Here is a 14,428-nt window from a genome sequence, read left to right as displayed (position 1 = left end):
AAATCCTGTTCATTTAAACCACTTTTATCCTCAAGATGCTTCTCAACTTCAGGAAATTCAAGTCTTATACAGAAATTATGAATCTCTTCCCAGACCTGTATTTTCCACTTTCTCTTCATTCTTTAAGTGTTCCCATGAGCCACACAGAGGGGCCACAGCCTTGTAACTTTCCAGGGAAAATAAGACTGTAGGTCTCACCTTTCAAAATCTCTCTGAGATTTTTACACATATTTGCAAAAATCAGGAAGCATGTTTCATAACTCTTCTTGCCATACATATGTTGTTAGTTTGGCTTCCATCTACTAAATTTTCTCTTTGGTTTGGCAAGTGATTTATATCACAATATCATCCACGGCAGATCAGTACTTTAAAAAACTAACACGTTCTTCCTTTATGATCAGTTTTTCCCAGAAATATTTAATATCCCTTCTGCTTAGAGCAGCTCTCTAGGTTATGTCTCCTGAGCCCATCACAGGTAAACAATTTTTCACACTGATGTTTTCTTTAGTATGTTGTAATTCAGATTCCACTGGCCCCTTTTCTGTTTTTCTACAGTATCAGTTAAGCTGCTTTTTTTCCACACGTAAACTTTTTTCTTGGCCCAAGGACGAGCAAGTTTCATAGCTTTTGAAGCTGGAAAGAACCATCATATGATCTAGCACCACAATATTCTCATCTGGAAAACTGCACGGGCCATAAAGTTTCGCATGGCAAAGCTTTCAGCTCTGGCAGAATTAGGACATATTTTAGCAATTTTAAAAAGCTGTGTTAATTCTAAATATATGTATAAACCTGTTGGTGTTGGACTTTTTCCTAGTGGTACTATTAAATTTATAGCAGCTATGCCTTCTGCTGCTTATAATAACTTTTTAAGATGTCCAAGGGGGCTAAGGTCAAATATTGCCCTTAAGGTGATATACAAACATATAATTAAAATATTTTCTATTTTACATGCTATCAACAACTTCTAAGTATATGGGTGAATGTGACAAACTTCAAATCTCTCTCAAATAGGTAAGCAATTAAAAATACCTTATTCAATTTCAGAGATGAAGCCAGCAAAAAAACAAGGGCTCTAATCCTCCAATTCTGTATCTGAACTACAAGGTCATGCTTCACCTGTTATGTTCCTCATTCATGCATTAAAACATACCCCTCAGCTGAGAATATCTTCAGTTTTATACATGAGCAAGACAAATTAAAAAGGAGGCAAGTGCTGCCATTCTTTGCTTTGACTGACCCCCTATCAGAAGCTGTGGTCAAAGATTGTCTATAAAGGCTTCACCTGGTGGCAGAAAGGGAGGAAAATGACAACCAGCCCTTACAGGTGAGAAATCTTACAACAGCCTCTTCAGATAAAAATGTAAGTAAAGTGACATGTATTATTGCAAAGGGAATTTCTATAAAGGCAGTGAACAGGAACAGAAAGGTAAACCTTTCCTGAAACACTGAATAAAACAAACACCATAAAAATAAGACTTGATAAATCCATAACTTACTAATCAATGAGAAGTTAGTTGAACACATATTTCAGCACAAACATACACACCACCTTCCACATATTTATTTATTTTTAATCCTAAATCCTATAAGGGTCATTAACTCAGCACAAGTGAATCCAGCCTGTGTTACATTTTATATATTTACACAACAGGATTCTACAGTCAGCACACTTTTCAGTAGAAAGGTGAGTCCAGTAAAGCAACCCCAACCCAAATTTCCACAAAGTCTTTAGAGGTCTAATTGTTTTCCATACAATGCTCAGCATGTCCCAACTCCTTATTTCATTAGAAATCTAATTTAAGTAGTTTTGACTTAACAGAACACATAATAAGGCACTAACCATATAAAATAGTGTAATTCAATCAAAATGACTGCCAAAGCGACAAAGGCTATCAAGTGGCAGGAAAACCCACACATGAGCAATATACAGGCTGACTGCACGTCTAATAAAATACTAGTTATCTATTAGAAGTAGCAAGATTAACTTGTTTCAGTAACTGGGTTGTTAAATAAAAGCCTTTATAACTCTCCTGCTATTATTATGCCTGACCTGTCATTCTTTTTAGCACTCATCAGCACAATTCATCTACTGTCTCAGCCACAGAAAGGGACGTTCTTAGAGTAAGAGATACTATTCTGTGCTTATTTTGGGGACTAAAACCAAAACTACTGTCTACAAAAAAAAACCCAACGTAATTCTGTAACAGATTTTATGACAGATAAAATACATTTCATTGCTATATCTGTTTTACACCTGATGTCGTATATATCTTGTGTCAATTACTGCATAGGCTCTTTTTTTCCTGGAGCAAAAACTTCAGATAAATCTATCATCACATGTTGAGTTTCATAGAGTATTTCAAGAAAATGTTTCCACAGCTATTGCATCTGTTGTACAGCAATATCAACTAATAAGATGGTTTTAATACAAGTGGATGTACAAAGTTGTAAATGACTGAGTAGCCAGTCTCATTTGCTAAAACAGCATAGACACTTATGAACCTAAATCTCTGAAGTGGTTTTCTGTACCATTTCAATGTTTCTTTTTAATCTTCTGGTCTGGTTTTGCTTCTTCAGAAATCTGGACTAAGATACTTTCAACAGCTAAAGGACTTGGAGTCAATGCACCATAGAAATCAAAGCAAGCTACACAAAGTACAGACTCACATCAATACTCACCCAATGCTTAGGCTATCTGGATCCAGAGTTTGATCAAAACAATGTCTTTTTTTTTTTCCAGCGGAAATTAAACTGCAGCGCACTAGCCTGGTACAAACCTTTCTCATCCCATACAGCATTCAATAAAGATTCCTGGCACAATAATCTGCAAAGTGATACTTGAATTTACTCCTCACACACAGACAAGTTGCATAGAAATGGAGGAGGTAAAATTTGTGAGATACACTTTTATACACAGCAAGTGTTCCTCAGCACACCACTTATCTCAGAAGGAGCTGCAAGCTCTATTTCTGTGATGGAAAATAGCAGCCAGGCCACAGCAAGACAAAGAAGAGGTGCTATAGTTTGTCTTATCAGGGAGAAGTAGTACTTAAAAAAAAACAAAAAAAACAAAACCCAAGACAGCACTCCAGTTTGAACCTTTATGTTAAAGCGAACTGCTTTCAAGCTTTTCTTGACAAATAAATAAAAAAAAGTTTCTGGCCTTTGAGAAGCATGAAATACACCAAACAAAGATTTTACATAGGAAACATACACCGTTTATTTCATGCTCAACATTTCCTGAGACAAATCTTTCCTGTTTGAGGGCAATGCCTCACCAAACATCTTGTCTCACCTTCTCTCCCACTATTCTACCATGATCCTTCCCACTACCAAGTATGCCACCACCACAGAAATTGTCTTTTCAGGTCACTAGCACACGCTTCTAGAAGTTGAATGAGACATTTGAACTAAACTGTATGAATGAGCCATATCCATTTGAATTGTAAGAAAGGGCCTATAGTTGATAACAGTGTTTTTACTCTCTCTTCTTTCTCAGTGGTGATCTTTTGTTCCTTTTCTGCATTTTTTCATCACAACCACTCCTAATTACACCCTCCTAAGAAGTCCTTCTCAACACACTTGGTGGCTTTTTTCCTTTGAATGCTGAAACCTGATTGCACAGGTAGTGCACAAACCCTACGTGAATGCCCGGGCAAGCCCTCCCCAGTGAAGCCAAAAGTTGTATTTCCTGCCTATTGACTGCAGGATCAGGTGCTCTGATACTCAGAGGCCAAGAAGATAGTTTACATTAAAAAAAATATTCAGTCTTTAATTTCACTTAAGCTTGAGCAATCAAGCTAATAGCAGAACAAGCCCTGAGCCGAAGGCAGCTAGTGGCTAAGATGATAAACAGGAAAGCTAAATATTGCATGAACAGGGGATTACAGCTTGAGTTAGCATAGGACTTACTCACCGGTGTTCAGCCAATTGTGCCACTTGGCGCCAACCCTACAGTGATTGGGATGCCCTTGGGAAAGAGTCAAAACTTTACCTTGGTCTCTAAATAAAATCTCCCATTCAGCCACAGGGGCACACTGTAAGAATTACGATTGCAGTAATTAAGTACAGAACCTGAAATAAGTAAAATCACTGACAAAAATGAAGTCAGAAAAGTCAAGACACTCCTATGTAACCAAAACATCAGCCAAAAAGAAAATATTTTCTCTGTGGTAAGAAACAACTGAAAATGTCTGCATTGTTTCTTCTACTAAATTGAAGCTTAAGGTAGAAAATGCTTCTGTGGAAGTAAAATATGGCAGAAACATGACTGGTAAAGGAATGAAGCTGGGACCTGATTGCCCAGGACTCATTCAGGCTACAAGGTGGATAAAATCCTCCTCCACACTAACAAGCCAGTCGGTCCTGCACTCCTGAAAGCCCTGCTTCTCCTCAAGACACCCATAAGAGCTTGGAAATGCCCCTAACTGCCCTTTTTTAAGGTATCATTTTTAGCTACAGCAGACTAAAGGCTAGCTACTACCAGAAGGCATAGCCCTGACTGTCTAACCTTGACACATCCCTTCAACAGCCACTTCAGCTCCTCTCTCCCCCCAGTAATATTTTTGATTCAAGGACACTAAAAGATTTTTATATTTTGGTAAAGTATGTTTTCTGCCAATTTATCATAGGTCAGATAAGCAGCAAAGCTGCCAAATAAGAAGCAGAAGGAGCATGCAGAAAGGAGAAGAAGGACTCAGGGGAGCAGTAAGCATACCTACCCTTTCAGCAGCTCATAGCCAGCACATCAGGTAGGTTGTCACGCAGATCCATACCCCATTTCAAAACATGAATAGGTGGAGTGGAAACACATGCCAAAAATTCTATAAGCCTCACCTATGTAACTTTGAATAATTCAAAACAGCTGTTACAACTGGTTCTGAAGACCACTGTAGATTCTTCAAGGGAAAACAGCATCATCCCATACACCGTACAGCCAAAAGCACGTAGGGGCTTTTGAGTACAGCCACAATGAAGCAACCACTAACAATTTATGAATTCCAATGCCCGTGGACAAGATGTCATTAACAGTTCTTAAAGAATTTAAACAATAAATTCCCTAATGCAGTGTAAAACTTTCAGCAACTTACACAAAATTAAAAACTTTCTTAGGAGATATCTGAAACTAATTGTGTCATTACATACTACACTAGCTAGAAGTTACCCATATTTTAATCGCTTAATGTTTTCCCTCGTAGTGCTAATTTTAATTTTGTACTTGCACAATTACAATTCACCCTAAGAAAATGAATACTAAAGATAATCCAATTCACAAACTTATTTTCATGGCTTTATCATTTACCACAAGCAAAGAATATTCATGCAGAACATTCATGCAAAATATATTAATATTTTAAAACATTAATGTTATGGGCTGCACTATGCAGAAAAGAAATATAGTATCAGGTAAGGATTGCAGATACATAGTAAAGCCTAAATTCAGAAGAATTTACAAGATGACTACAACTTAGATTGTCTTGTCAAGCTGTGAATGACAACAATTTTTGATGTAATACCTTTCAAATTACAGTGAGTATAAGCATGGAAATTGTAAACACAAAATCACAACACAGTAAGACCTTTAGGGACTTCGAAAGTACGGCTAAACTTAAATTTTCATTTTCCATAAGTGACAGACGCAGCAATAAACACTTGACCTGGGAGAATTTATTTTTAACAATGCCCTCTCTTTTCTATTTCTTCTATTATTAACAGGGGCAAAGCCAGGTTGGGAGAAGAAAGCATTAACAGCAGCCTTGAAATGGCAAGGCAGGGGAGGAAGGGAAGAAGGAGGTGGGCAAGGACCCACACCTTGCCTAAAGCAAGGCCAGAGCATCCAAAGCAGTAAGGAGGCATGGAGCGAGGACTGAAAAACTGTGCAATGGGAAGGAGAGGGTTTACAGCAAACAGAACCTGAATTATACTCCCAAAACAAATCTCCAAGAGAAAGAAACAGTCAGTTGAGGAAAACACCTACCAAGGGATATTCCTAACAGCAAACAGGAATCTCCTAAATGGTGCTGTGAGAGAAGCAAACCGAATCAACGGGCAGGCCAGGACAACTTAATATGAATGCTATCCTGAATGCCAGAGCTTCCTCTTTCCCCACCTTCAACCTGACTCTGAGCAGAAAGAAAGGGAGATGGAGTCTGTAAGTGTAATTTGTACCACAGGCTTTATTCCTCTAGACAAGAAAGTTCAGGGCCTTCTCTGGAGAAGATACTGCAGGATACCACAATCAATAGTCTATTCACTCTCTCTTGCAGAAGATTCTCCTGCAGCATGGGACAGCAGCCTGGAAGTCACTTCTCCTATGGCTCCAGCTGGCACAAGGACAGAAAAAAGCATTTCTATACTGCTCTTTCTAAGGTTGCTTCAACATTCACTATCACAGTAAGAAGATATGGGGGAGGGAGAGTATCTTCTTAGGAAAATGCTTTTTTTAGGCTATTAGTCATTCAGCTACAGATAGAAACATTTCTGGTGGTGGTGGTGTGCGATTTCTCAGGTCTTGGGAAACGTACTCACACATCTACATGGAACCTGAAATTCTGATAGCTCATGACTCACACACAATTTTGTTTTACATTCTTTGCCCTTACTTGACACAAAATCAGATATATTAAAAGAGAGGAGAGCACTGTAGTTGCAATCCTAACTGATTAGTCAGAAATGCTACATCAAGTTATTGCATATAATTCCCAGGATTATCCTACCTTGGAAGCGCAAAAACATACCCGCTCCTAATAGTCACAGTGTTTTCACACTGCGATTACCACTAATCAGATATAATTTGTTTATATTCCTCTACTTCATATGAGTTTATGCATCTTGAAAACTACTGGAAATCTGTCCAGAACTTTGACTGTCACTGAAGGGACATAAAATACACCACACTTCTCACATCTTAAAAATATTATTGCCAACAAACTCATGGCACCAAGTCATGCTGACCAACTTTAATTCATCTATGTGGTAAGTCTAAGAATTATTTTTTTATATGTAAGTTTAAGGAATTTAAAAACCCTTGTTATTCCAGTCTATTAACATTCATGGAAATACAATAGTCTACAAAAGAAAAAAAAAGTTTTTTATATAAGCAAACTATGAAATGGGGATATTGTTTTATATCTAAAATATATAGCTATAATACTTAACAATCTTCATTGATGAGAACTGATAGAAAATTAACAGTCAAAGAACGTACCATCAAATATTAGTTTTCCACATTCCAGTATTCCTGTAGAACAAAATACAAGTACACCAGGAACACCTAGAGCAACAAAATGTATGTTTTCAAGAAGCTAGCACAGCTATCTCTATATCAGCTAGCAACAGAAGTATTTTTCAGACATAAATGAAGAGATAGTATAGATTTCATAGCCTCATGCATTACTGGAAATCTCATATATGCTAAACTTCTATCCGTGTAAGGAAAGAGCATCCCTTAGCTCACACCTCCTAGTCACCTAGCAGAGCTGGAAGCAGCAGAACTCAAGCACTGTGCTAAAGGAGACACTCTCTTTGGCATTTAAGGAAGCATCTTAGGTTTGCTGGTGAATGACAGCACCTTCATGAAGAAATCCTCATTGCTACAGAGCCAAAATAATGAGCTCCTCTCCTCTCTCGACCTCCCAGTTTTGGGGTGAAAGAGGTACACTTAGAGGGTTAAGGGCTAGCTGTCCTCAGGCACATCTGCAGTAGTCCAAGCCACGGTCACAGTGGTATGAAGGATCACGCAATCACAACTATCCCCCTTGTCACTATCTTTCTGAATCAAACGCTGCTTCTCTCTACTTAAAATATTCCACACCGTGGTTATAACTTAATGGTACGTTTGTACCTTCAGGATGCCATTAACCTAGGCACTCCATACCTTAACAATGGCATGCCAACTTTCATGATGATGATAAAAATATAATGTAATAATAATAATAATAAAAAAATAAACCAGCAGCTAATTTAAGAGTGTGTCTATGCTGAAGGCACAGTACTGAATCCACAGTCCTGAATGTAAAGGTGTGTCTATTTGGCTGTTTTTAAACCACGTGAAGTAGAGCAAGAAGCACTTACCTGTTTTTAGCACTTTGCCCAACTATTTACCAAATTCTTGGTTTTATTTCCCATGCTGCAGTAGTGTCTGCTGCCATGGCTAGCTTACCAACAGTCCTAACTTAGATGTTTTTCCTCTCTCTAGATATGTTTACAAAAGTTGCAGTCATACAAAACATATCCATACTTCCTCTTATTCCATTAACCAAGTCTGAGCCTCTGACCTTACCCAAACAAGAAACACTTAGGTCTTTTATTTCACAGTCTATATAAAGTTGTACATTACCTATTATAATTCACTTTTCTTAAGTGTCTCTTTCCATTAAAGGCATAAGTGGTATAGCATTTGGAAATAGGCTAGTGTTACCTCTTTTTCCTACTTTCTGTGAGACACAGACCCTAGAAAGTTTGTTTGCTTGTTCCCAAGCATTAACCAGGACTTAAGTTTCCTTGCAGTGGATTCTTGTAAATGCAACCCATGAGAAATGTTCTATAAAAAGCAAACAAACACCAAAGGCATAATTGACTTTCACCCTCATTTTGACTCCCATTCTGTAACAGACTGGGTATATTTTCAATTCAAAATCTGAATGTCAAACCAAGCAGTGCCATCACTACCATGTACCTTGCAAGAAACTCAATCAGCAGGGATTAATGGCCGACAGAATATCAAATACGCAGAGGAAGAGAACTGCCAAGCACCAAGATGCCAACTCTGCATTCACTTATCAGACAAAGAACATCTTTAAAAGCCATGTAAAGATTTAACAAGCTGAGCAAACTAAGCAACACCACCAGATACAACAGACAGCCTGATAAATCAGCATGTGCAAGCAAACTTTGCAATGTTAATTTGTCCTACATTAAAAGTCAGTACTGGTTTAGGATTATTTTGTTAAATTGAGAAGCAACTGACTATATCCAGATTTTAACAGAACATCTGATCAACTACATAAAAGCAAATTCGAATAAACCATAGAATTAAAAATAAAGTAATATTAAAAACAGTACCAGTTAATGGCAGAAAAAGAGGTCAAATAAGTCTTTTCCTTTAAACTTAAAATTTTGCGTAAAGTTGAAAATATCAATATTTTCTGACCTATTCTGATATCATCTATGATCTCATATAACATTAACAGCAGAACTCTAAACATATAAGCAACTCCAGTGTTTGCAGTACTTCGCTTTTTTAAGGAAATTAAAAAAATTCAAAGTGCAAGCCTGGCTTCTGACCCTGGAATAAATACTATAATCAAGAATAAGATCATTAATCACCTGGATGAATAAAATCTACAAGGATAGAGGAAGCGCAGCTCCCGTGAAAGGACAGCCTACTTTTCTAACTTGCCCAAGTTCTATTGAGGGTGTCAACACACATATCAATAAAGGGGACCCACTGAATACAATACAATTGTGGAAAGGCTAAATTAAGCTAAATTGCCAGGGACTGGAAGAAAGGTCATTTCATGGCCCGATGGCCAGGTAAAGGATAGAGAAGAAGAAAAAATAAGGCATAATAGTCACTTTCCAGAACAGACAGAGATGATGGAAGCCTCTGGGGATCACTGGCAATTAGCTTTATTCACCATCTTTACTGATGCCCAGCAGAACGGCAAATCGAGTGAAATCCCCTAAGTTTGTAAATGAAACAGCTTTCTTTACCCCCTCAATCCTGCTACATAAATCTGTACCAATCTGTACTGCTACTGACCCCAGATTAAAGAGATATTAAAGCATGGAAGAAGCCATACAGAAAATTTTTAGTTAATGAGAGGAAGAATCTTTTCTGTTGCTTTCCCCAGTAAGTTGTTGGAAGAAGATGCTGGCCATTCAATTCATGAGACTTCCATAAAAGTACAAACAGCATATTTTCAGCAAAGCACTAACCCTAACACTACAGATACTCTTTTGCAAAGAAGATACCATCATGCAACACAATGTCATGTGTTCTCTCAAGACACCGCTTCCATAGAAATACACACTGTCAACAAACACTTCTTTATCAAAATTTATATTTCCAAGCAAATCTTTACTAGGTATCCTACTTCAGGACAGTATTTTTTTTAATTGCTAATGGAATATAATTCAAAACAGCTACCCTATCTCATTAAATCAGCTATAGCAGAATATTTTAGCCCAACCTATAAAAAACAACATGAACCTATTCATTAGAAAATACAGGATTATCTCTGAAGTAAGAAGAAATCACAAAAGGGGAGGCAGTTACCAAAATCTGCCATCTGGTCTACATACAACATAGACCTAGTAAAACTGACCAAAAATTTTAATTTCACTATACAAATAGTACCAACAGCCCAGTGTATTGGGTTTGCATGGCAAGGTTTTGGTAGCCAGGGGGGTTACAGGGGTGGCTTCTGTAAGACACTGCTGGAAGCTTCCCCTATGTCCAACAGAGCCAATGCCAGCCGGCTCCAAGATGTACCCACTGCCAGCCAACGCTGAGCCAATCAGCAGTAGTGGTAACACCTCTGTGATAACATATTTAAGAAGGAAAAAAGTTGCAGGGCACACAGAAACAGCAGCCAGAGAGCAGAGTGAGAACATGTAAGAGAAAAAACCCTGTAGACACCAAGGTCAGTGCAGAAGGAGGGGGAGAAGGTGCTCCAGGCGCCGGAGCAGAGATTCCCCTGCAGCCCGTGGCAAAGACCATGGTGAGGCAGGCTGTCCCCCTGCAGCCCATGGAGGTCCACAGTGGAGCAGATCTCCACCTGCAGCCCATGGAGGACCCCACACCAGAGCAGGTGGGTGCCCAAAGGAGGCTGTGACCTCATGGAAAGCCCGCGCTGGAGCAGGCTCCTGGCAGGACCTGTGGATCTGTGGAAAGAGGAGACCACGGAGCAAGTTTTCTGGCAGGACTTGTGACCCTGTGGGGGACCCACGCTGGAGCAGTCTGTGCCTGAAGGACTGCAGCCCGTGGAAGGGACCCACACTGGAGCAGTTTGTGAAGAACTGCAGCCCATGGGAAGCCCCCACGCTGGAGAAGTTCATGGAGGACTGTCTCCCATGGGAGGGACCCCACACTGGAACAGGGGAAGAGTGTGAGGAGTCCTGCCCCTGAAGAGGATGAAGCGGCAGAGACAACGTGTAATGAACTGACCATAACCCCCACTCCCCGTCCCCCTGTGCCGCTGGGGGGTGTAGGTAGAGAATCCAGGAGTGAAGCTATGCCCAGGAAGAAGGGAGGGGTGGAGGGAAGGTGTTTTGAGATTCGGTTTTATTTCTCATTACCCTACTATGGTTGACTGGCAACAAATTACGTTAATTTTCCCCAAGTTGAGTCTGGTTTGCCCATGATGGTAATTGGTTGAGTGATCTCTCCCTATCCTTATCTCAACCCACAAGCCCTTTGTTATATTTTTCTCTCCCTTGTCCAGCTGACAGGTGGGGAAGTGATAGAACAGCTTTGATGGGCACCTGATGTCCAGCCAGGGTCAACCCACCACACCCAGTAAGGTAAGGAAGGGATGTTAGTCTTTCTACTGATAAATGCACTAACTATATATACATATAAACACTTCAGTATTTTAAATCCACAATAATATTCACTTTAATTGAGATAAAACTAAGCAGAACTACTGCACTAGCCAAGCTTTCCTCTCTGAACCAAAGCAGCAAACTCTGCCCCCAACAGCCATTCTTACCCTGCTTGGCTACCTCAGACCCTCGCTGTTAAGGACTCAGCCAAGGTCACAGAGTAAGTCAGCGCTACAGCAAGTCTGTGACCCCAAATCTTGGTGAGAACATGCTGCTTCTCAGCAGGCAGTCCAGAAATAAGATATTCTGCACATCATTCCCATCATCTGGCTCACCCAGCCAAAAGCTGCATCCAACAACATTTACTACTACAAGCTTAGAGACAAAAGTATAGAATTACGCTTCACAGTATAAAGCCTCAAACATTAATTTTATATAATAAGATTGCTAAAATGCTAAATCAATGTCAAGCACAAGACTTTTTTTTTTTTTTTTTTAACTTTCTTCTTAATTTGTGTTCCTGTACTGCCACCTAAAGATCAGAGTGAAAAACAGGAACAGTAGTAGACAATGTGACTTATCTGTAGTCCTGGAAATGAACAGTAATGGTTTTTCTGACACTTGGCTTTGAACAAAGATGACACTGTGTATTAAATGAAAACCAGATTCACAAAACAGTTTGATTCCACATCCACATCCCACTTCAGCAGTACTTCACGGTTTTTCTAATTTCCATACATTCAAAAAAAGAGATCTATGTACAGATATATGGTATCACTCACTAAGTTAACAAAGTCTGTTGAATAAGAAGCATATGCCTTTAATTAGATGAATAAGAAGGAAGTCAGCTTGCACAGTCTTGATCTATAAACTGTCTAGCCACAGTACATTTTGCAACAGAAGTTAGATTGGTCAAAAATTATTTTTAACTTCCTTATTTGACTTTTTTAGTTTAGCTGATATCACTATTTAGAAAAAAGACAAGCTTTCACAAATGCATAACCTTTCATGATCTATCAGTTGGTAACATCACTATCTCTCCCAGCAAACCTTGCCTGGTTACACTTCTATATCCAAACACTTCAAGATTCATTTTCATTCCACCTGTTGCTGCACTCAGCCTGTCTTCTGAAGTCTGCAGCCTCTCACGACTTAAAGTTGAAAAGGTACAGGCAGTTGCTACCCCAAAGGACTCTGATGTCACGAGTCAGACTTCACAGATATATTAGCTAAAAATCTTTTTTGGTTGTTTTTTGCTTCGGTTTGGGTTTTTTAATATGCTGAGGTTAGATGCAAGTGTGACCTGGAACACTGTCAAATTTTCTCTGTGAAAATGAAAATCACATTATCATTTCTTTGAACAGAAGCTGAGATGCCTTGGAAGGACATGAAGCAAACCACTGGGAATGTTTCAATAAAAAAAAAAACATCAAATACTTCCAAAAAGTAAAACAAAAAGGCAAAGGCTAGCAGTACTGAATTGTCTCTCTTCTTCAAGTTTCGGTAATTATACACGGTTTTGGGCTACCTACCAATACATTTCAGGTATTAATATACAGATCTCCTACAAACAGGTCTATCACAATCTGTCCTGCTGGAAAATCGGTAAAGGATAGGAAACAATTTTGGTTTTGTTGTTGTTGGTGGTTTTTTTTTTAAACAAACACAGAAAGCTACTGCAGGTTTGTCAGTTCTTACTTTTAAGGATTTGGGGAAAGAAGGCAGGCATTTACTCAGCGCGTGTCTCAAAACCGCATGCTCCTTACACAGGATGAATTCGCGCAGGGGATAGTGAACTCGACCACCTCACGCAGCCCCTTTCAGGACGGCCGGTGCCTAACGGTGTTGTCACCCCTACGAGGGCCCAGGGCAGAGCGTCACGCTCACAGTCACACGCATGATTTCCTTGCGGGACTACAGCGGACGAGAACTTCACCCTCATCACAACAGGCAGTTCTGAGCAGGACGGCGGCAGTCACACAGGGCTCGACACGGCCCCTTACCCCACCACGGCCGCCGGCCAGGTCAGGCCTTCGCCCCCCGAAGCGACAAGCCACCCGGCGGCGTCGTGCCGCTCCCGCTCCCGCCCCCGCCCGCCTGAGGAAGGCCTCGGAGCGGAAGCTGGCGCCTCCAGCCACCGGCCAGCCCGGCGCGACAAAGGCCGCCAGGCACCGGCCCAGCACCCGGCCACCTCCGGCGCTGCCGCCTCCTGCCGCCCACAGCGGGCAGCTGGCCCAGGAAACCTCGGCCCGAGCTGCCCGCGCCCGGGAGAGACGCCCTGCCAGAAAAGCCTTTAAAAAAAAGCCCTCACTAAGAAGAGCGGCAGGAAGCGGCAAGTCGCGCACCTCAGTCCGCCCGCCCCCGCGGCACACGGCCGCCGACACCCGGCAAAGACATCCCCCGCCCCAGGAGAGAGGGACCCCCGCTCCCCCGCGACCCCAGGCCGGCGGCACGGCGCTGCTCCGCCTCGGCGGAAGGGGCGGCGCTGGCCGGGCGGGGCCGGCGGGAGCGGCGGCTGCGGCGTCCCCCCTGCCGCCGGTACCTGCGCAGGCAGCGCTCGCACACGCCGCCCAGCTGCTCCTTGGTGACGACGTAGGCGAAGGGCTCGGCGCGGTAGAGCAGCTCGCCGGGCCGCACCCGCCGGCGGGAGCGGAGGCCGCTGCCCTTCCCCGGGCTCGCGAACCGCTCCAGCGCCGCCGGCTCCATCCGCCCGCCCGCGCCGCCACAGAGCGAGCGCGGGGCCGCCCCGCCCGCGGCCACGTGACGCGGCGCAGCCGCCGCCATCTTAGCTGAGGGCCAGGGCCGGCCCGGCGGCGGGCGGGAGGTGGCTTGCCTTGTTCCTCGGGGGTTGAGCGGACGTTTTCAGTTTTCCTGCCCG

General features: G+C 41.7%; 1 protein-coding gene across 4 annotated transcripts in view; it reads right to left on the bottom strand.

Moving 5' to 3' along the window:
- Positions 1–14,428, bottom strand: part of SMYD3 (SET and MYND domain containing 3) — a 430,287-nt gene extending 415,859 nt beyond the window's left edge. Inside the window, exon 1 of one of the 4 annotated variants that reach the window (XM_069800594.1) lies at positions 14,093–14,428. In XM_069800594.1, coding sequence (XP_069656695.1) covers positions 14,093–14,334 — 242 coding nt within the window. In that variant the 5' untranslated portion in view covers positions 14,335–14,428. The remainder of the gene's footprint in view (positions 1–14,092) is intronic. The other 3 variants (XM_069800593.1, XM_069800595.1, XM_069800592.1) reach the window with 3 other exon arrangements.

Source organism: Haliaeetus albicilla, chromosome 13 (assembly GCF_947461875.1).
Source record: "Haliaeetus albicilla chromosome 13, bHalAlb1.1, whole genome shotgun sequence".
Classification (NCBI taxonomy): Eukaryota; Metazoa; Chordata; class Aves; order Accipitriformes; family Accipitridae; genus Haliaeetus; species Haliaeetus albicilla.
This window is presented reverse-complemented; position numbering and strand designations above follow the sequence as displayed.